This window comes from Grampus griseus (genome assembly GCF_964374135.1).
Source record: "Grampus griseus genome assembly, chromosome: 4".
Taxonomy (NCBI): domain Eukaryota; kingdom Metazoa; phylum Chordata; class Mammalia; order Artiodactyla; family Delphinidae; genus Grampus; species Grampus griseus.
This window is the reverse complement of record NC_138997.1, coordinates 17,078,445-17,103,155: the sequence shown is the minus strand read 5'-3', so window position 1 is coordinate 17,103,155 and position 24,711 is coordinate 17,078,445. Positions and strand designations below refer to the sequence as shown.

Here is a 24,711-nt window from a genome sequence, read left to right as displayed (position 1 = left end):
TTATAAGTTACTGTATTGCTTTTCACAACTTGATCTGCAAATGGTGGGGCTCATGAGCCATTGGAAAGTCTTGAAGGCTATGAGTCATTGCTAAAGGTGGAACTTTTGAGCCAGACTATTTAACTGAAGGCACAAGATGCTGTTATTTACAGCAGACGGAGCCAAACATCAGGCAGAAAAAGGCTCTGTTTACTAATAAACAGAATGAAGAGAAAGACAGGATGGGCACCACTGGAAAAGTAAGCAGGACATTTCTGTATCCTCATTATGATCTAATAATGTGGGACTGATTGTTAGAACTTGGAATACCTTAACGTAATTAAATACTTGGGGTTATTTCTTGGGGAATTAAATGCCTTTTGAGCAAGCATACACTTGGTGGGGGGGACACTGGGTTGGAGTTTCAGAGAATGCCAATAGAAACAGGATAAAACAGCGTATTAAGGTTTTTCAGTAAGACAGTGGGGGAAAATGGAGAAATGTGGTTTCTATTGACATTATTAATAATTTAATTTCAGGATACCTGGGCATTTGCGCTGGTAAGCAAAATGTTTCCATAAATTGACTTTCAATAGCACGCATTACATTCACTTCTGTAGTTCACAGGGTAACCAAGGTCTCATTCTCAGCCGTTAGAAAAGATTTTCCTGCTGTTGACAATGGAAAAATGCTAATTCTGGAATGCAAAGTGGACAAGAAAGTATCATGCTTTCAAGATTTCTTAATGGTACAGTTTTCATCAAAATACAAGTTAAAGAAATCTTTAAAAACCAAGAATGCATTGTAGGTAAAGTATGTTTATTCTTTTAAAACAGAGTTGGCTTTAACTTAGAAATAGTTTTGGCACTTTTTTCATTTGCAGGTTGGTCAGTATAGTTGCTTGCTTGAAATGGGTATGCCAATTGTTTATAGTGTTAGGTGCTTTCATTTGTTTGTTTTGTTTTTGTTTAAACAACTTTGCATTTAGCCTACCTTAAGGTTTTGGAAAAATGAAGATGACACTTGAAGTCTGGGTGATGTGACAAAGTGAGGAGGCCCTATGATGTTAGAATTTGAAATAATTCTTCCTGGAGTGGAATAGAACTAGAATAAAAGCATTCTAGTTTGGGTCAAGGACCCAGCAAAACTAGCTTAATCGGGGAATTAATTTTGGACTTTAGAAGCTAGCAACTCTACCCATAGAAATTAATGAATCTTAGGGTTGGAAGGAATCTTAAAAATTTGCAACTCCATCCAATCAACAGATGCTTGAGTTCTAGTTGTGCTACCTCTATAAAGTGGATATCTAGCCATTATTAGAATATTTCCAAACTGCTAACCTAAAGGCAGCAGTTTCCAGTTAAAATTAATGATACAGTATATAATTCAAGATATAGCATAAAAGCTATACTATTTTGATATAGAGATATGCATGCAATAGTGTGGTTTGCATTAGAGTTCTATATTGCCCAAGTTGCTTTAGGGTTTCAGTTGAATCACAGGAAAGGAGGGATTCTCTTTGCACTGGGGATTGCTTTTTTCTCTTTTTATAATAAATGTTTTCTTTTTCATTAAAAAAGTAAAAGATGATTGTTTAGTTTGCTAGGGCTGCCATGACAAAGTACCACAGAATGGATGGCTTAAACAACAGAAATTAATTCTCTCACAGTTCTGGAAGCTGGAAGTCTGAGATCAAGGTGCTGGCAGTAACTTCTGAAACCTCTCTTTTGGTTTGCAAATGGCCATCTTCTCTTTGTGTTTTCACATGGTCTTATCTCTGTATATATCTGTGTCCTAATCTCCTCTGCTTATAAAGAAACCAATCATATTGGATTAAGGACCACCCAAATGACCTTGTTTTAACCTCTTAAAAGACCCTATCTCCAAATACAGACATTCCGAAGTACTGGGGGTCAGGATTTCAACATGTGAATTTTGGGGGAACACAATCCAGCCCGTAACAATAATCATTCCAGAAAATTTGGGTAATCAGAAAATATGAGAAGAAAAAATCAACAATTGTCTTATATCTTACAGACTACCATTGATTTTTTTAAATTTCCCTCCTTACATTTTTCCATCCATATTTTATGTAGCTGTACTCGTACAATATATAAATATTTTTATCCTATTTTTCCAACTTAATATAAGCATTTTCCAAATTTATAACAATTTATAAACTTTTTAAATATCTAATTTCTAGATTTACAGTTCATTTACTCATTTCTCTATTATTATCTACATATTTGTTTACACATACTGTTTACATATTTCCCTTTATAACTAGTGCTGTGATGACCTCTAATATATACTAATATTTTTCTGAATTTACAATTTCCTTAAGTTAGGTTTTTTTAAATGGAATTACCTGGTGAAAGTGTCAAAATATTCTTAAGTAGGGTACAAAGTTTTAGTTATACAAGATGAATTCTGGAGATTTAATGTATAGCATAGTGATGATAGTTAACAATATTGTATTGTATACTTGAAATTTGCTGAGAGGACAGATCTTAAATTAAACCTTAACACACACACATGAACAAACACATGAAAACACAATAGTAACTAGGTAGAGGTAATGGATAAGTTATTTAGCTTGATTGTGGTGATCTTTTCACAATGTATACATATATCAAAACATCAAGTTATATTCCTTAAACATATACAATGTTTATATGGCAAAGATATCTCAATTAAGTTGCTAAACAAACTGTGACCACCCACAGGAAAAAAGAACCATTTTAGTATCCTGATGTATACTGAAAATTATTTTCCAAAGGTGTTGACATGAATGACACTGCCCATTTCACCACCCCTTTGACAATACGTAAGTAAAAAATCATTATCGGGGCTTCCCTGGTGGCTCAGTGGTTGAGAGTCTGCCTGCAGATGCAGGGACACGGGTTCGTGCCCCAGTCCGGGAAGATCCCACATGCTGCGGAGCGGCTGGGCCCGTGAGCCATGGCCGCTGAGCCTGCGCGTCCGGAGCCTGTGCTCCGCAATGGGATAGGCCACAACAGTGAGAGACCCGCGTACCGCAAAAAAAGAAAAAAAAAAATCATTATCGACCTAACAAGAGAATTACCTCATTACTTTTATTAAAAAAAATTTTATAACCAAGGAAAACAAACACTTCACTACATATTTACTAATTTGTATTTTCCTCTTTATGTTCTTTGCGTGTATCTCCAGGTATTGAGTAAACTATGTGGGAGGGCAGAAGAGGTAGTGGAAGTTTTAATGCTTTCCCTATCAATTCGATTATGCATTGTATATATCAAAAATGTTAACTCGTCATTTTTGCTTTAAGCTTTTTTCCCTCAGACTACTTGCTTGAATTACTTACATTTGGAAGATTTATTTACTGTGGCACTGTGATCCACTCATACTCGCTGGCCTCTGTTGAGATCTGTAAGCCTGCTGAGCTGTTCCTACATGAAGACACTTACACAAGCTATTCTGATTGTCTGGAACACTCATCTACTGAGCCCTTGTGTAGGTGCTTCATTAACATCATTCTCAGATTAAAGATAACCCACTTGCTCAAAGAAGTTGTTTGTTTGTTTTTTTCTGTCTACTCCATCTAAGCAGGAACCTCCTTCCATTATTCAAGGCTACATGATTGCTTCATTAACAGTATGTGTCCCAAATCTCAAATTCTTATTATACCTTTAGTCTTCATTAGACCACAAGCTCCAAGAAGGTATGGACCAAGTCTCTATTCACTACAGTACTTAGCAAGGAGCCTGGACATAGTAATGACTTAATAAATAATATTTGGAAAAAAAGAGATGTATGAATGAATAAGGAAAGGGATGTCCAAATATGTGGAAGAATAAAAAGGTGAGGAGCTTGTGGAAAATACACATATGGGCGTTGAAGTAGATTTATCCCAGACATAGGTTCAAGACAGGTCTCAGATCTATGAACGTATAACATTAGCATGCATGTACATGTCAATGACATATGTTAGTAACCACTTGCTTTTAAATTTCTTTGGAAAATCTTGGTGCTGGAACATTCCTCGAGACCTTCCACTAAGAATTTTCTACCAAGATAGAGGTGAGAGAAGGAACATTGGATATGGTTTTATGTTAGTATTCTAAGTTTTTTATTGTACTTGATATATTGGTACCATATTAGTACTTGGCTAATATATTATTAACCAAGACATTCTCCACTTTTAGGTATAATTTTTTACAGGAAGCTATATCTTAAGGCAAATTACTTGAATGAACACATATTCTTGCCTTTGCCTATTTGAAGATAGGTCAAACTTACAATATGAGGATGTGTTGGTGTCCCCCAAGATGCTCTTTTGATTTGATGATTCACTAGAAGGATTCATAAAACTCAGAACAGTTATTATACTCATAGCTACAGTTTGTTACAGTGAAAGGATACAGATTAAAACCAGCAAAAGAAAAAGCCACATAGGGTAGAGTCCAGGAGAGACCAGGTACAAGTTTCCAGTTGTCCTCTCCCAGTGGGGTCACATGGACAGAGCTTAATTCTCCCAGCAACAATGTGTGACAACACATATTAAGTGTTGCCAACCAGGGAAGCTCACCCAAGTCTGGTGTTTAGGGTTTCTATTGTGGGAACAGTCATGTAGGCACACAGCACACACAGGACTGACCTCAGCTACTCAGACTCCAGTAGAATCAGGAGTTAAGCTGATGGATCAAAGCCCCAGACATATGAAAACAGGCATTCACCGTAAGTCACACTGTTAGCATCAACTATCTGGAGTAGCCCAATGTCTCAGATGTACAAAGACACTCTTAGTGGACAGGATATTCCAAGGACTCAAAAGTTATCTCCCAAGACCTGGTTAAGGTCCTAAGGTTCTTTGGGATAGTGAAATTTAAGTATTTATTAAAGATCATGAAGGGGATCAGAAGAGTAAAGAAAAATAATACTAAAAAGTGGAAGCTTACTATATTTTAAAATACAAAATAATAAAATATTATTTTAAATAATAAAAATTTTTAAGTGACCTAAAATTTACACTCTTGTTTTAGACTATAACTTTCTTCTATAATAATGATATGGATAATTCACTATAGATATTAATCTCCAGTTCCCATTCTGTAGAACAAGAAGGTTGGGAAGGAAGAGAAGTTTTTTTGGTTTTGGTTTTGGTTTTTCAGATGGGGGGACATCTGAAGTTAGCAAGAGACTGGGGCCATGATCCACTTAAAGGCTTAGAGTCAGGGTGACATGAAGGTCAAAAATTACAACTTTCCAGATGGGTGATGGAGTCCTAGGGAGAAGTCTTTAGAGGCACAGTTCCCAGGTGGTCAGAAATATCACACTTCAGGGCCACCACAGCCTAAGTCTTGCTAGAGATTAAATAAGGAAGGCTGAAAGAGGTCCCAGAAGACAGTGTTAGAATCATAAAATTCTAGATTTAGAATTCAACCATCAACAAAAAATTCCATCTCAGATCTAGATAATAAAGCTAGCAGATAAACTAGTAGAAAAGGCAGAGAACGCCCAGTTTAGTTTCTGACATAAAATGTTGACCACAAAGAATCCATCAATAAACTTTGCTGCATAAATGAGTGAATGACTGAATGATACTTGAGAGAATGGCCACACTAACTTCAGAGCTCCAAATTCAGGAAATGAACTGAGGGGTTAGGATGCCGTAGCTGAAACTACAGCACCTCTGTACCCACTTAAATATCTGCTTATAAATTCAGACATTTCAAAACACATGCATACATAGACCTCCACACACAGGCTGTTTCTTCAGGTAATTCCTGCAAAGGAGGACAAAACTGGAGAATCAGGACATATGACAACACACCCTGCTCACACATAAGCCTTTGCATGTTAAAAAGAAAAAGAAAAAAAAAAAAAAAAGGAAGGAAGAAAGGGAAGAAGGGAGGGAGGAGAAAAAAGAAAGGAAAAGAAGACAAAAATGATCACAATAAGTTCCATACCCTTTTTGTGGGTTTCCTGGTTTTCAGGTCTCCCTGATCCCTGCTATGAAACAGGATTAGGACTCTACAGCAGGAAAAGTGAGTTTTGGCTAGAACCTTGTTTAACATAGCACAGTACAGGGTAAAAATCTCCCAATTGATTTAACTACATTTCCTTCCTGGAGCTACACATGGATCATCTAATTGCAACATGGAAATTCAACTTCAATGAAAAAACAATTTATTTACAAATGATTCAGAGTTATGGTTATTAAGAAAATGCTAGTTAAACCAAATCTAAAACAGATTTAGCATGGTTTTGTGTAGAAGAGTAATAGAGATCCAAGTGCTTATTTAATCCTGTTATGAGGTTAGATGAGGTTATGGGTGGTGGCCAAAAAGGCTGCAAAAGCTCCCACAACAAAGGCCTGAATGATGTAACCTTTTATCAAAAGTTTTCATTTATCTGCAAATACTGATTTTGTTCCTTTTCTGTTCTCAGACATTCTGCTGTTTCTAGCTCTCTTTGTGGCATTCTCATGAGAACAAGTCATCCAGTCCTAATAACTCATCATAGTGATCTTCTGAATTTTGTGTTCTAATATTGGAGATACTTTGCAGGTTCCACATTTTAACCCTAGGTCTAACATTTACAGGAACTTGTCTCTCCACAGGTCACCCGTGGTTCAACTTGTGTGGCCTTTGGCCTGGGAAGAGTTGGCCTTTTGGTCATCATGGGCTGTAAGTCAGCTGGTGCATCCAGGATCATTGGGATTGACCTCAACAAAGACAAATTTGAAAAGGCCGTGGCTGTCAGAGCCACTGAGTGCATCAGCCCCAAGGACTCCACCAAGCCCATCAGTGAGGCGCTGTCAGAAATGACAGGTGAGGCTTCCCTGGTGGCGCAGTGGTTAAGAATCGCCTGTCAATGCAGGGGACACAGGTTTGAGCCCTGGTCCGGGCAGATCCCACATGCGACGGAGCAACTAAGCCCGTGAGCCACAACTACTGAGCCCGTGAGCCACAACTACTGAGCCAGTGCACCTAGAGCCCATGCTCCACAACAAGAGAAGCCACCGCAATGAGAAGCCCGCGCACTGCAATGAAGAGTAGCCCCTGCTCGTCAAAACTAGAGAAAGCCTGCATGCAGCAACGAAGACCCAAAGCAGCCAAAAGTAACTAAATAAAATTAATTTATTTAAAATAAAAAAGAAAAGAATTGACAGGCGACACTTTGGGCTACAGTTTTGAAGTTATTGGGCATCTTGAAACTATGGTGAGAGCCAAGATTAGAGGAGCCACACAATACCCAAACTACCTTGAACGCACAGGGTAAACTCACTTTCCACAGCTTTACTGAAAGCAACTACCTGTTAGGCAAAGTACCTGGTAATCATGAAGCACTTGTGCCTAAAAAGTCAAGCAAGACTTATGTGCAGGTCTGCTTGACCAAAGTATATCATATCATACCACTCTCATGTGATCAGACTGCCAGGGAGGGAGTCAACCAACTAGGCAAATTGCTTAAGTGTTAATCTACTTTGTATGTATGGCTTTTTTGGCAACAGTGATTCCATCTCTTGAACGTCAGCAAGTCAAACAGCACAAAGTGACTCTCTGGAGACAGAGATGGAGGAGATCCAGGGGCGAAAGGAACTATTCCAAATTTGGCAGTCTCTTCCCTCAAAACCACGATGTAGCCAACTTCTCACTCTATACCTGAGTTTGCTTTCTCCTTTCTGAATTCTCTTAAAATAGGAGCCTTCAACTTTTTAAAATACGCCTCCCTTGTGGCAGTCAGTAGCACCAGACTTCCATTTAAATCTGAGAAACGGGTCAGATCTCCTGGATTGGAAAGCCCCAGCCTGCGATAAGGTAGGGAGGGAGACTTGGAAATATGGGACAAAGTCAATTCTGCTCACAATTGACTAGGAGACTGAATTCGCTCTAATACTTTTGGTACTTTAGGAACAAGTAGTCTTTAATTTACCACTGTTTTCATTCCCCTTCCTTAGTGTCACTTAGAATTATTCCATAGCAACAAATACCATGTTTACACAGCCAATATGCAACACTGAATATTGCTACGGCCTACTGATTTCCAGATGATACTTTAATGAACATTGGTCTCTGAAAAATGCCAACATCTATTGCTACAACCTACCAAGTATTCAAAAAACTATTAATGAATGATTGGATGGGTGGATGACCAGAAAATGTGGAGTTAGTCTCAGAAATGTAACCAAGAAAGGGATTCCTTTGTCCCACATTTTAGTATTTGATTTAATTTTCATACTAAACTTTAAAATAACTGGATTAATTGATTCAGTATAAGTAATTTGATTTAGTTCAAATGGCTTTCCAAACCTTATCTGAAGTGATGATATTGGTCTGAAAATATAGGAATTTCTCCCTGCATTTTGGTCCATGGTAAACTGAAAATGCCATGAACACTGACCACATTAATTTCTACTTTCTGCCTTAAAGGACAAATGTATGAACGAGTTTAATTCATGACTAAAATTGTGTTGCGAGTGTTTTAAAGCAAGCAGAGGGACTTCCCTGGTGGCGCAGTGCTTAAGAATCTGCCTGCCAATGCAGGGGACACGGGTTCGAGCCCTGGTCTGGGAAGATCCCACATATGACGGAGCAACTAAGCCCATGCGCCACAACTACTGAGCCCACGAGCCACAACTAGAGAAGCCACTGCAATGAGAAGCCCGCACACCGCAACGAAGAGTAGCCCCCACTCACCACAACTAGAGAAAGCCCACGTGCAGCAACAGAGACCCAACACAGCCAAAAATAAATAAATAAATAAATAAATAAAAAGAAAGTTTGAAAAAAAAAAAAAGCAAGCAGAAAGAAAAGGCATGTGAGCCTAATTTCACTTCATGACTTGGAAACAAAACCAACTACTGGAACTGCAATAGTATGTAGGGCATTTCTGAGCCCACGACATATTATGAGACATGAGAAACCAACAGTCTCCCTCATTCTAAACTCAGATTGATGCCCTTGCATCCTGCAGCATGAACTACGGGGTCGGCGTGGTGGTAGGGGCTCCTCTATCAGCCGAGATACTAACCTATGACCCAGTGCTGCTCTGCGCTGGACGCACATGGAAAGGATGCGTTTTTGGAGGTAAGAATGGCAGAGCCTTATTTGTTTATTGTCAGTCTCTCTGCACTCAATGAGAGGATTCTCATGCTTCCTGAGAGCAGGGCCTGGGTATGTTATACCTCTACCCTATTCCCAGCCCCGGAAACAGTGCCTGGTCCTTAGCATATTCCCCAAAGACATTTAGTGAATAACTGAATTTTACTTCTAATTCCTGGGTAATCCATAATCTCCCCACATCACACAAAGAGTCGAAGCGAGGAGGCTCAACTTGTACCTCTTGTGTAGTTCTCAGTTCAAGTCTTATTTCCCCGAAGGAGCCCTCTCTAAAGAATCTCATCTGTACCAACCAGCCTCTCATTTTTTGTGCACCAGGTACTGTGGAAAGAGAACAAGGCTTGGCCTCACATTAACCGTTGTCTGTATCTTTGGTTACCTTGACAAGAGCTGTACTAGCCGAGTGCTGAGTGGGCTCAAGAGAAAATGGGAGAAGAGGAAGTGGAGCAGTGAACTGTAAAGTGGTTTCTCTGTAAAAGGAGCAGAGACATGGGGTAGCTAAAAGTTGTGGGGGAAATAGAGGTTCCTCATGGGGTTTTTGCCTTTGTTTCTTAAGATGGGAGAAATACAGCTCATTTGTGTGCTGTTAAGGATAGTCCCGTATGGGGAAAAGGTAATAATGCAAGAGAGAGAAGGAACAAAGATAATAACACATAAAGATCATTCAGTAAAGTCTAAAGAGAACATGTATGCTTACTTACAGGTTGGGAAAGCAGAGATGATGTTCCAAAACTAGTGACTGATTTCCTGGAAAAGAAATTTGACCCGGACCAAGTGACAACCCATGTTTTCCCTTTTAAACAAATCAATGAAGGCTCTGAACTGCTCTACTCACATCAAAGGTATCTGTTTTTTATAGTTCTCTTGTCTCCTCCCCATAGGTCACTTTTTAAATTTAGTATTTATAAATGCATCTGTTTCCTTCATATTTTATTTCTGATTATCTTATGTAGCAAGATTGATATAGCTGATTACTTCTTCTTCATAGACTTATTATGTCATCGTCTTATATCAACCAATTTTTTAAAAAACCTCTGGACTTCATTCTTTTATACTAGATTGATTTCATCTTGGCTATTTTTATTTCAGCACAAAGCTGCTCACTTCTTCAAGTAACGCCACAAAATTTCCTTACTTTACAGTTTTCAAAGTGCTTTTTAAAATGTGTTTTCTTCTGATCATTGAAGGTTAGGTTTTGTTTGCTTGTTTGTTTTTTAACTTTTGACCTCCTTCATCTATTTCTCCCACCCAATACTCCTGCTTCTGGCAACCACCAATCTGTTCTCTGTATCTATGAAGTTGTTGCTTTAGATTCCTCATACAAGTAAGATCATACAGTATTTGTCATTCTCTGACTGACTTATTTCACTTAGCATAATGCCCTTGAGGTCCATCCATGTTGTTGCCAATGGCAAAATTTCATTCTTTGTATGGCTAAATATTCCATTACACACACACACACACACACACACACACACACACACACACACACACACCACATTTTCTTTATTCATTCATTCATCCATGGACACAGGTTGTTTCCATATTTTGGCTATTGTAAATAGTGCTGCAGTGAGCATGGGGGTGCATATATCTTTTCAAGTTAGTGTTTTTGGTTTCTTCAGATAAATACCCAGAAGTAGAATTGCTGGGCCACAGAGTAGCTCTATTTTAATTTTTCTGAGAAACCCCCATACTGTTTTCTATAGTGGCTGCACCAATTTACATTCCCACCAACAGTGCATGAGGATTCCCTTTATCCACATCCTCGCCAACACCTGTTACTTATCTTCTTGATGGTAGCCCTCCTAACAGGCGTGAAGTGATATCTCATTGTGTTTTGATTTGCATTTCCCTGATGATTAATGATGTTGAGCATCTTTTCATGTGTCTCTTGGCCATTTGGATGTCTTCTTTGGAAAAATGTCTATTCCGACATACACCTTTACTTAGTCAAGCAATATTAATAACTTAATATGGTCACTTTGAAAAATAGTTACTAGCTGTTATCCAAAGAAACATAAATTCTACTCTTAGGAATTTTGTTTCAAATATTACCTTAAGGCAGTGGCTTCTAAATTGACATTTATAAACCTAAGCTCTTCAATTTCCATCGACTTCCACACAGCTCCACTTGAATGTCCCACTTGCATCAACTTCACTCAAAATAATGCTTCCACCAGTATATCTTATCTCAGCAAATAATGCCACTTATTCTGCTTTTAGAGACTAGAAGCCAGAGCATCATGTTTGACTCCTTCTTCACTCTTGCCTACAACATGCAAACTGATGCTAAGCTCTGATAGTGCACAGTCCAGTTTCTCCTCCAGGATTCTCCCTCTCATTGCCCATGACTGTTACCTTAGTTCAGTCCAGTAATCTCTCACCTGGACATGTTAACACAGTAGCATGATAATATGTCTCCTGCCTTCTGTATATTACCATATTAGCCAGGCATTCACTAAGCTGCTAAAACTCAAGTTGCCCCCAAATGTCAATGACTTAGCATGGTTTTGAAAGCCTTTACTATTGGACCACAACCTACTTTGTTAATATACCCAGTTATTCAACAACTGAGAATTTAGCACCCACTCTATCACAGCCTGTGTGCTAGGCTCTGGAGATAAAGTAAGGGAGCAGGGCTCACCTACTTTTCTCCTTGGCACCCAGAAGTCTAAGCACACTGGATTATCCTTCCTGTTCACACCTTCCTAGCATATTCATGCTTTCCCTTCAGCAAGGAAACCCCTTTCCTCTTGTCAGCCTTTGCAATTGTACCGATGCCTCAAGAATCAGCTCAGATACCCATATGCATATACTCATATACCGATTCATTTTCTTTCTGGTGGGGACCTCAGGCCCAGAAGGATTTCCAGTAACAGAATTTACCTGAAGTTTCCTAACCCAGGCAGAAAGGACAATTGTATAAAATGTTCTTGTTTGGGAGGTGTGGAAACAAATCACTAAAAACCATCATTTTACACTTCAGCATTCGAACTGTCCTGACATTTTGAGATTCTAAGTGACAGAAGGTCTGTGTCACGTGATGGTGACCTGGGCTTCCCTTTTCACATTTCCTCTGCTGTGACCATGGATCTGTTTCATAAATACAAGCAGAAGTACAAGATTTGATGAAGATATATAATCTTTATGAAATAAAGATTTAGTATCTTATGAGGACCTGGGAATTAGCAGGGCGTTTAGGTCAACAATATTAAAAATTTTAATTTACATGTTCTAAAGCCATAATTATATATTTTGAGATATATATATACACACACCCACACACAAACACACAATTGGATTTTTTTGTTGGAATAGAGATTTTTGAAAAAGACTTTTACCCACCTGCCACCACTTAGAGCAGATTTAGCATATAAAGATATGGTACGTGTATTTCCTACAGTAATATTAATTTTATGGATAGTGTTTAACACATTGTAACCTTTCTTTTTGGATGTAAATGTAAATATTTTTAAAAAGCATTTGTTACAAATTAACTTGGATTAGGTTTTGAAATCAGCTCATTGCATGGTACAAGTTACTTGATTAGTTTAGAAAAGAAATAGTGAAATATAAAGGAGGGGCACACTTTAAATGATTAACTTTAAGAATCATTTTATAACTAGATGAACCTGAAAAGCATCCTATAAGGGGTCATGAGGCTACTTGCCAGCATACATTGACATTTCAGAAAATGTCTTTTTGTAATACTACTTAAACATAAAAGTGCAGCTAGAATCATACTGTAATATATATACTAATGTTCAGTTCAATAAAGCAGAATTATAAATCCCTAAGTCCCACTTTACTTAGTAATGACTCATTTAACCAAAAAATGTTTTCAATTTGGTACGACTGCACTGGCATATCTAGCTATATCTATATATATGATATACTTAAAATTCTTAATAAAATTTAAATGTTTTATAAAACGTTTTGTGGTGATATATTTTGTTTGAAGAGTGCAGTTTTATTTGTTATAAAGCTTTTATTGACTAAAGTAAGGCACCTGAAAAACATACAAAATACTTTAATTTTTAATCCATATGTAAAATGGGTTAATGTTTATGTACCTTATCTCAAATTTTGAAAATACTTATTACATAAGGATACCTAAAGTTATATACAAATATAGTTACATCAGAAGAAATAAATCCCAAAAGGAGTAAACATTTATATTCTCAGGTCACAGTTTTTGAAATGAACTCCACTTTAGGCCTAGAGTTTCTTATCAATTATATAATATATATAATCTAATATAATATAATTAAAATATAACATTATATAATATATATAATATAATCTTATCAATTATATTTTTTAATCATTATGTATGTCACAATTTTATAGTAATATAAAATTTACTACTGTAATTTACTACCTCACAGCGGAGACCCCAGGGAAACATAATTATTACTATTAATTTTATTATGTTTTGATTCATTCTGTTGTTGGTTCTAGATTTTTTTTTTGGTTTCTTTATTTTTTTGTTTGTTGTTTAGTTTTTTTATTTAGTCTTTTGGGATCTCCATGTTTTATAACATATTTTTATTTTTTTACACATTTCTATTCTTACTTGGCTTTTCTGTTGTTCTGTGCTTTTTTCCCTAATTTTTTTCTTCCTCTTTTTCTTTAATATATGTTTCTCTCTCTTTTTTTATATTTCCATTTCTACTTTTCTGTTGTCCTGTGTTTTTTCCCTTTCTATTATTATTTTTTAAATCATTTTTATTAGTTAGTTCCCTTGCTTCATTCTTCAGTTGGCACACTGCTTTGGGTTTAGTTTTTAGATTTTGTGTTTTTGATAGTTTAATTGTAATTCTTTGATTTCGTATTTGAGTTCTTCTATTTGACTGGTTGTTCTCTTGCTTTTTGTTTTATGTGGTTCTGTTTTTGTTTCTTTTGTGTGTGTGTGTATTTCCTTGTTTCTGTATTTGTTTGATTTTGTTTTTAGCATTTCTCTGGGGTTTTGTTTGTCTTTCTTTTTCTGTAATATATTTTCTATTTTATTTTTTTATATTTCTATTTCTATGTTGCTTTTCAGTTGTTCTGTCTTCTTTCCCCTTTTTCTTTTTCTTTTTTTTTAAATCATTTTTGTTGGTTTCTTTTGTTTCTTTGCTTCATTCTACAGTTGGCACTCTGCTTTGGTTTTGTTTTTTGGTTTTATGTTTTTGTCAGGTTTTTTAATTGTTTGATTTCATTCTTGGGTTCTTTTGTTTGAGTGTTCTCTTGCTTTTTGTTTTATTTGGTTCTGTTTTTGTTTCTTTTTTGTAAGTGCATGTTTCCTTTTTTCTATTTTTGTTTGTTTCATTTTACTTTTTACCATTTGTCTGGGGTTTTGTTAGTTTTCTTTTTTTTTTTTTAATCCCTTTATTGCTGGGATGAGTGACTTATGGGGTCTTGGTTCCTGCACTGGAAGTCGGGCCTGAGGCTCAGGTCTGGGAGCACCAAGTCCAGGAAGCTGGACCACTAGAGAATTCCCAGGCCCAGGGAAGATTAATCGCCAAGAGCCCTCACGGAAGCCTCTAACTGAATCCAGACCTGGCTCCACCCAACTGCCAGCAGCTCCCAGCGCTGGATGCCTGACACCAAACAACAAACAAGACAGGAACACAAACCCACACACCAGCATACAGACTACCTACAGTCATACTAATCTCACAGACAACCGAAAACACACAACCTGACACATCCCTGCTCATCAGAGGGAAAAGACTCAGCTCCACCCAACAGAACGGAGGCACCAGTCCCTCCATCAGGAGGCTTACACAAGCCACTGCACCAACCTCACCACGAGGGGCAGAGAGCAGAAGCAAGAGGAACTACAACCCTGCAGCCTAGGGAAAGGAGACCTCAAATACTGTAAATCAGACAAGATGAGAAGACAGAGAAATGACTTGCAGGCAAAGAAACAAGATAAAACCCCACAAGACCAAATAAATGAAGAGGAAATAGGCAAACTACCTGAAAAAGAATTCAGAGTAACGATAGTAAAGATTATCTAAAATCTCAGAAATAGAATAGAGAAAATACAAGAAGCGTTTAACAAGGACCTAGAAGAACTAAAGAGTGAACAAACAGAGATGAATAAGTAAGGAAACACAAGCTTTAAATGACACAATAGACCAGATAGATTTAATTGATATCTATAGGACATTCCAGCCAAAAACAACAGAATACACTTTCTTCTCAAGTGTACATGGAACATTCTCCAGGATAGATCAAATCTTGGCTCACAAAACAAGCACTGGAAAGTTTAAGAAAATTTAAATTGCATCAAGCATCTTTTCTGATCACAGCATTATGAGACTAGATATCAGTTAGAGGAAAAAACTGTAAAAAATACAAACACGTGGAAGCTAAACAATATGCGACTAAACAACCAAGAGGTCACTGAAGAAATGAAAGAGGAAATCAAAAAATACCTAGAAAAAAATGACAATGAAAACACGACAACCCAAAACCTATGGGATGCAGCAAAAGCAGTCCTAAGAGGGAAGTTTATAGCAATTCAATCTCACCTCAATAAATAAGAAAAATCTCAAAGAAAAAATCTAGCCCTACACCTAAAGCACCTAGAGAAAGAAGAACAAAGAAAAGCCAAAGTCAGTAGAAGAAAAGAAATCATAAAGATCAGAGGAGAAATAAATGAAATACAAATGAAGAAAACAATAGCAAAGATCAATAAAAATAAAAGCTGGTTCTTTGAGAGTAAAACAAAATTGATAAAACCTTAGACAGACTAATCAGGAAAAAAAGGGATAGGACGCAAATCAGTAATATTAGAAAAAAGAAAGGAGAAAACACAACTGGCACTGCAGAAATACAAAGGATTATAAGAGACTACTACAAACAACTATATGCCAATAAAATGGACAGCCACAAAGAAATGGACAAATTCTTGGAAACGTACAAATTTCCAAGACTGAACAAGAAGAATTAGAAAATATAAACAGACCTATCACAAGTAATGAAATTCAAACTGTAATTAAATATCTTCCAACAATCAAAAGTCCATAACCAGAAGGCTTCACAGGTGAATTCTATCAAACATTTGGAGAAGAGCTAACACCAATCCTTCTCAAACTCTTCCAAAAATTTGCAGAGGGAGGAACACTCATAAATTCATTCTATGAAGCCACCATCACCCTGATACCAAAACCAGAAAAAGATATCACAAAAAAGAAAATTATACACCAATATCACTGATGAACATAGATGCAAAAATCCTCAACAAACTACTAGCAAACAGAATCCAACAACATATTAAAAGGATAATACACCATGATCAAGTGGAGTTTATCCCAGAAATGCAAGGGTTCTTCAGTATATACAAATCAACCAATGTGATACACCATATTAACAAATTAAGGAATAAAAACTATATGATAATCTCAATAGATGGAGAAAAAGCTTTTGACAAAATTCAACACCCATTTTTGATAAAAACTCTCCAGAAAATGGGCATAGAGGGAAACTACCTCCACATAATAAAGGCCATATATGAAAAACCCACAGCCAACATCATACTCAATGGTAAAAAACTGAAAGCATTTCCACTAAGATCAGGAATAAGACAAGGATGTCCACTCTCACCACTCTTATTCAAAATAGTTTTGGAAGTCCTAGCCATAGCAATCAGAAAAGAAAAAGAAATAAAAGGAATACAAATTGGAAAAGAAGTAAAACTGTCACTGCTTGCAGATGACATGATAGCATACATAGAAAATCCTAAAGATGCCATCAGAAAATGACTAGATTTAACCAATGAATTTGTAAAGCAGCAGGATACAAGATTCATGCACATAAATCTCTTGTATTCCTATACACTAATGATGAAAAATCTGAAAGAGAAGTTAAGGAAACACTCCCATTTACCACTGCAACAAAAAGAATAAGATACCTAGGAAAAAACCTACCTAAGGAGACAAAAGACCTGTATGCAGAAAACTATAAGACACTGATGAAAGGAATCAAAGAAAATGCAAACAGATGGAGAGATATACCATGTTCTTGGATTGAAAGCATGAACAATGTGAAAATGACTATACTACCTAAAGCAATCTAGAGATTCAATGCAATCCCTAACAAATTGCCAATGGCATTTTTCAGAGAACTAGAACAAGAAATTTTACAATCTGTATGGAAACACAGAAGACCCCGAATAGCCAAAGCCATCTTCAGAAAGAAAAACAGAGCTGGAGGAATCAGGCTCCCTGACTTCAGACTATACTACAAAGCTACAGTAATCAAGACAGTATGGTACTGGCACAAAAACAGAAACACAGATCAATGGAACAGGATAAAAAGCCCAGAGATAAACCCATGCACATATGGTCACCTTATCTTTGATAAAGGAGGCAAGAATATACAATGGAGAAAAGACAGTCTCTTCGATAAGTGGTGCTGGGAAAACTGGACAGCTACATGTAAAAGAATGAAATTAAAACACTTCCTAACACCATACACAAAAATAAACTCAAAGTGGATTAAAGACCTAAATGTAAGGCCAGACACTGTAAATGCTTAGAGGAAAACATAGGCAGAATACTCTATGACACAAATCAGAGCAACATCCTTTTTGACCCACCTCCTAGAAAAATGGAAATAAAAACAAAAATAAACAAATGGGACCTAATGAAACTTAAAAGCTTTTGCACAGCAAAGGAAACCATATATAAGACCAAAAGACTATCCTCAGAATGGGAGAAAATATTTGCAAACGAAGCAACTGACAAAAGATTAATCTCCAAAATATACAAGCAGCTCATGCAGCTCAATATCAAAAAAACAAAAAACCCAATCCAAAAATGGGGAGACCTAAATAGACATTTCTCCTAAGAAGACATACAGATTGCCAACAAACACATGAAAGGATGCTCAACATCACTAATTATTAGAGAAATGCAAATCAAAACCACAATGAGGTATCACCTCACACCAGTCAGAACGGCCATCATCAAAAAATCTACAGACAATAAATGCTGGAGAGGGTGTGGAGAAAAGGGAACCCTCTTGCACTGTTGGTGGGAATGTAAATTGATACAGCCACTATAAAAAACAGTATGGAGGTTCCTTAAAAAACTAAAAATAGAACTAACTATGACCCAGCAATCCCACTACTGGTCATATACCCTGAGAAAACCATAATTCAAAAAGATACATGTACCACAATGTTGTTGCAGCACTATTTACAATAGCCAGGACATGGAAGCAACCTAAATGTCCATTGACAGATGAATGGATAAAGAAGATGTGACACATATATACAATGGACTATTACTCAGCCATAAAAAGAAACGAAATTGAGTTATTTGTAGTGAGGTGGATGGTCCTAGAGTCTGTCATACAGTGTGAAGTAATTCAGAAAGAGAAAAACAAATACCGTATGCTAACGCACACATGTGAAATCTAAAAAAAAACGGTACTGAGAACCTAGGGGCAGGGCAGGAATAAAGATACAGATGTAGAGAATGGACTTGAGGACACATGGGGGAAGGAGGAGCTGGGAAGAAGTGAGAGAGTAGCATTGACACATATACACCACCTAATATAAAATGGATGGCTAGTGGAAGCTGCTGCATAGTATTGGGAGATGAGATCGACGCTTTGTGATGACCTAGAGGGGTGGGATACAGAGGGTGCGAGGGAGGCTCAAGATGCAGGGGATATGGGACATATGTATACATATGGCTGATTCACTTTGCTGTACATCAGAAACAGAACGTTGTAAAGCAATTATACTCCAATAAAGATATAAAAAAAAAAAGAAGTCCATAATCTGAATCCAACAATACATTAAAAGGATCATACACCATGATCAAGCGGGATTTATTCCAGGGATGCAAGGATTTTTCAATATCCACAAATCAATCCATATGATATGCCATATTAACAAATTTAAGAATAAAACCATATGATCATCTCAATAGATGCAGAAAAAGCTTTTGATAAATTTCAACATCCATTCATAATAAAAACTCTCCAGAAAGTAGGCATAGAGGGAACATATCTCAACATAATAAAGGTCATATATGACAAACCCACAGCTAACATCATACTCAACAGAGAAAAGCTGAAAGCATTTCCTCTAAGGTAAAGAAAAAGACAAGGATGCCCACTCTCACCACTTTTATTCAATGTAGTTTTGTAAGTCCTAGCCACAGCAATCAGAGAAGCAAAAATATAAAAGGAATCCAAATTGGAAAGGAAGAAGTAAAACTGTCACTGTTTGCAGATAACATGATAACTATACACATAAAATCCTAAAGGCACTGCCAGAGAACTACTAGAACTCATCAATGAATTTAGTAAAGTTGCAGGACATAAAAATAATATACAGAAATCTGTTGCATTTCTATACACTAACAATGAACTACCAGAAGAGAAATTAAGGAAACAATCCCATTTACCATCACATCAAAAATAATAAAATACGTAGGAATAAACCTACCTAAGGAGGCAAAAGACCTGTACTTCGAAAAGTGTAAGACACTGATGAAAGAAACTGAAGATGACCCAAACAGATGGAAAATATACCATCTTCTTGGATTGGAAGAATCAATAATTATATTACTTCTTTGAAATGATAGCTAACTAGAGTTTTTTGTCTGTTTACTGTTTGGTTGTCTGATTTTTGCTCAAATCTGTATAGTTAAATTTTAATCTAGTTCCCAGACTATATGACTTTTACAATTTCTACACTTTGGAGCTAATAGGAATTTTGTTTTTAGCCTAGTGACGTATTTTGTAAGTCTTCCATAAATGTTCAAAAAAGAGGCTAGCCTTTGTAAGTAGAGTATATAGCATATATAATTTTACCTTATTATTTTTATTACTCAAAATGTTTACATATCAAGTACATATCAAGTACTTTACATATCATTACTCATATTAATGAATAATGTGCATCTGAATCACCTGAGGATCTTGTTAAAATGTAGATTCTGATTTAGTAGGTAGGGGGTGGGCCCTGAGATTCTTCATCTCTAACAAACTCCCTGGTGATGCCCAGGCTGTTGGTCCATGGACGTCACATTGATTAGCAAGAGTTAAAGCCATTGTTCATTTGTATTTTGTAACTTGTAGCGCAGGCATTCTCATGGATAGAGTGTTCCAACCTGTTTATGGTAGATTAGCACTTCCAAGTTCTCGTTAAGTGTTTGCTTCTATCATTTTCTCTGTAATTAAAACTTCTAAAATATTACATTATTTAACGCCAGGATATTTGTTGACAATGCAGCTTTCCTTTTATCAATACAAAGTGATCCTCTTTATCTGGTCTCACGCTTCTTTGACTTGAACTCTATATGATGTTTATGAAACCATCTTGATTTCTTTTTGTTTGAATTTGCCCAATATATGCCTAAAACACAATAGATGCTCAATAAGAATTAATCAAATGAATAAAGTCATCATCACCTATTCTTTAATTTTTAACCTTCATCATTTTGTTTTGCAAGGTTTTGTTTTTTTTCCTTACCCACTCTATGGTTTCTTGATGAGTATCTCAAATTTGTTCTCTAGTTTGTTGATTTGATGTCAGGAACGTTGATTCTACTCTTTACTGCTTCCATTTTGAGGGGATTTTAAAACTTGTACCTATAGCTTATTGTATAAGTTTCCCAGTCACTCAGATACCACTTGGACTCCAGCCTTTACCTTAGCCTTGTTCTGTAGCTAAAGCTAATTTATGTGCTCAGCTCCTAGTTCCTTTTACATTGACTGGCAATGCAACTGCCATGCAGAGTGCAGTTCTTAACTGAACAATATTATACATGGGACTAGACCTCCATGTGAACTATTCCCACATTCTATCCACATTTGCAACACTTGTCCTTAGGTCACTAAGCATCTAAGGATGCCATGTGCTTTCTTCAGACCCCTTTCATGTAATACATAGCATTCGTGGAAGAGCCTAGGTGGAAAAAGGGAGGCAGTAATATTGTAGGATGTGGCTAGGAGAGTAGAATAATTCTAATGGGCAAAGACAATACTTCATACTTCAGGAATGGCCAAATTGCCCAATGATCTGTACAGCCCTTCATCTTGGAAAAAGCACAGAGAAGAGAGATAAAACAAAATACTTTTCTATTTCCTCTGTTAAGTTGCAAGCTGGTTCAAAGGCTGAAGTATGTGGTGTGCCTCAAAATATATGCTTCTCAATACAAATGGGAAATCTATTCTTACTGTGGCCTTTTGAATTTCTACTGTGGGTGTCTTTTTTTTTTTTTTCTGTCATCATTGTTGGTTTGGTTGTGTGGAGGTGTAGCAGGCATAGCTACTTTCCTATCATGTTAACCCTATAACCAAACCCTGGGATGCAATAACTAGAAAACTAAGAAACTTGTGGTCAGGCCCCCATATTAGTGAGGTATATTAGAAAATGCATGGAGTTCCCATTCCAGATATTTCACCAACTCTATGTGACCGAATAAATTGCATAATCTCATATAGGACCTTTAGTTTTATCATGTGAAAAATAATTTAAACTAAATGATCCCACCCAACCATAGAATGTTTGTGACAACAGCTCAAAGTGAAATAGGAGTTTTCTTTTTCCTACAAAGTTTTAGAGTCAGAAAAGCCTTACAGAGCAGAGGTTCTCAAATATTCAAGAAGCAGAGGACTTAAAGTTCGCAATATTCTTTATGGAATATTATATAATGTTGACATTAAATTTTGAGTCACTAATTATGCAATTCTGAGATTAGAGAATAAATAAATATGTGGAAGCAGGTGCAAAAGTTTAAGTTTATGGTAGAAAGAGAAAACACTATAATCTTTTGCTTAATTCTACTTCCTAATATTGTTTTCATGTTCCATACAATAAGCTTACACACATATTCTTTTCAAGTATCTATTACTTTTAGAAGTTTTACAAACTCACCTTATGATTAACTTTTACTGAGCTTATTTTTTCAGACTCTTGAGTATATTATTTTATATGAGGTGCTATTAAACTTAGTTAGTTAAATAACGACCCAATCATGTGAAAACATGAGTAGGAAGGAATCAGTCAAGTCTGACTCAAGGGCTCAGGCACTTTGCTTAATCCTGCACTTCTTTCCTGTCTATTTTTTAAATTGGATTTTTAACTAAAAGTCTTCCCACAAAGTAAACTCCACTTTTAACTGGAAACACTTAAGGAAGAAATAATAACAATTTTACTCAAATAACTTTAGAAAATAGAGGAAGAGGGGACTCATTTTATCAAGTCAGTATTACCTTGACATCTAATCCAGACAAACATTTTTCAAGAAAACTACAGATTTCATGAACATAGACACAAAAATCCTTAACAAAATATTAGCAGATCAATAATATATAAAAATGATAATATCATGATCAAGTGGGATTTATCCCAGGAATTAAAAGTTGGTTTAATATACATATATTAATGCAATTCACCACAGAGTAAGTGTAATTCATAACAGGGTAAGGGAGAAAAGTCATATGATTAACCCAACAGATGCAAGAAAAACCTTTGACAAAATCCAACATCCATGCATGATAAGAAAAATCTCTTGGCAATCTATGAAAAATCTAAAGCTAGCAGCATACTTAATTTAAGACCCTATGCCAAGACTTCCCTGGTGGTCCAGTAGTAAAGAATCTGCCTTCCAATGCAGGGGACGCAGGTTCAATCCCTGGTTGGGGAACTAAGATCCCACGTGCCACGTGGCAACTAAGCCCGTGCACCACAACTATGGAGCTTGCACGCCTCAGTGAGAGAGTCTGCGTGCCACAACAAAAGATCCTATGTGCCCTGGAGCTCATGCACCACAACTAGAGAGAGAAAAGCCACACTCCACAACTAGAGAGATGCCCTTGCGCCACAATGAAGTGACCGCACCACAATGGAAGAGCCCACAGACCTCAACGAAGACCCCTGCAACCAAGACCCGATGCAGCCAAAAAAATAAAGAAAATAAATAAATAAAAATTAATTTAAAAATAGAGAATACCAATAAAGAAATAGAAAGTTAAAAGAGACTGTATACCTATGTTTGGGACCAAGGCAAGGAATTCTATTCTCACCATTTCAACATTGCACTGGAGGTCCAAACAAGTTCCTTAAGGCCAGAAAAACAAATAAAAGGCCTTAATATTAGAAAGGAAGAAGTAAAACTGCTTTTATTAGGAAACCCTCCTACACTTGTTAGTGGCGATGTAAACTGGTACAGCTACTATGGAGAACAGTATGGAGGTTCCTTAAATAACTAAAGATAGAAGTACAATATGACCCAGCAATTTTACTCTTAGGCACATACCCAGAGAAAACCATAATTCAAAAAGATACATGCGGGCTTCCCTGGTGGCGCAGTGGTTGAGAGTCCGCCTGCCGATGCAGGGGACACGGGTTCGTGCCCCAGTCTGGGAAGATCCCACATGCCACGGAGCGGCTGGGCCCGTGAGCCATGGCTGCTGAGCCTGCGCATCCGGAGCCTGTGCTCCGCAACGGGAGAGGCCACAACAGTGAGAGGCCCGCGTACTGCAAAAAAAAAAAAAAAAAAAAAGATACATGCACCCCAATGTTCGTTGCAGCACTAGTTACAACAGCCAGATCATGGAAGCAACCTAACTGTCCATCAACAGAGGAATGGATAAAGGAGATGTGGTACATATATACAATGGAATATTACTCAGCCATAAAAAAGAACAAAATAATGCCATTTGTAGCAACCTAGAGATTGTCATACTGAGTGAAGTGAGACACAGAAAGACAAATGTTATATGTTATCACTGATATGTGGAATCTAAAAAAGGGTACAAATGAACTTATTTACAAAACAGAAGTAGAGTAATGGATGTAGAAAACAAACTGATGGTTACCAGAGGATAAGCGGGGGGAGGGATAAATTGGGAGATTGGGACTGACATATACACACTACTATATATAAAATAGATAACTAATAAGAACCTGCTGTATAGCATAGGGAACTCTACTCAATACTCTGCAATGGCCTATATGGGAAAAGAATCTAAAAAAAAATTAAAGAGAGTGGATATATGTATAACAAATTCACTTTGCTGTACACCTCAAACTAACACAACATTGTAAATCAATTGTACTCCAATAAAATTTTTTTAAAATGATATAGAAAAAAGCTGCTTTTATTAACAGATGTCATGAGTGTATACATCCTAAGGAATGCAACAAAAGTTTCTAGAATTAGGAAGTGAATTTAGCAAGGTTAGTGAATACTATATCAATATATAGAAATCAATTATATTTTAATATAGTAACAATGAAATATTGGAAAATAGTTTTCATTTACATATCATTCAATATATGAAATACTTAGGGATAAAATGAACAAAATATGTACAAGAATTATACACTGAAACCTACTTAACTTTTTGTCACTTATTATAGATGGTGATAAAAGAATAGATATACCATGTTTATGGATTAGATGACTCAAGATTATTACGATATCATCTGACCCCAAATTCATTTATAGAGTTAATATAATTCCAATCACTCTCTCAGTGGGCTTGTTTTGTAGAATATGACAAGCTGGTTCTAAAACTTATATGAAAGTTCAAAGGACCTAGAATCTCCAAAACAGTTTTGAAAAATAAGGACTCAGTTGGAAGACTCAGGAATTACTGTAAT

The 24,711-nt window shown here is 36.6% G+C and overlaps 1 protein-coding gene across 1 annotated transcript; it reads left to right on the top strand.

The window, feature by feature from the left end:
• Window positions 1-221: 221 nt before the first annotated feature.
• LOC309821768 (all-trans-retinol dehydrogenase [NAD(+)] ADH7-like) lies at window positions 222-12,100 on the top strand (the record flags this gene model as incomplete). Its single annotated transcript, XM_082653281.1, has 6 exons — window positions 222-239; window positions 6,584-6,794; window positions 7,136-7,185; window positions 8,918-9,053; window positions 9,790-9,928; window positions 12,076-12,100. The coding sequence occupies 6 exons, from the start codon at window positions 222-224 to the stop codon at window positions 12,098-12,100; spliced, it is 579 nt and encodes a 192-aa protein (XP_082509407.1).
• Window positions 12,101-24,711: the final 12,611 nt, after the last annotated feature.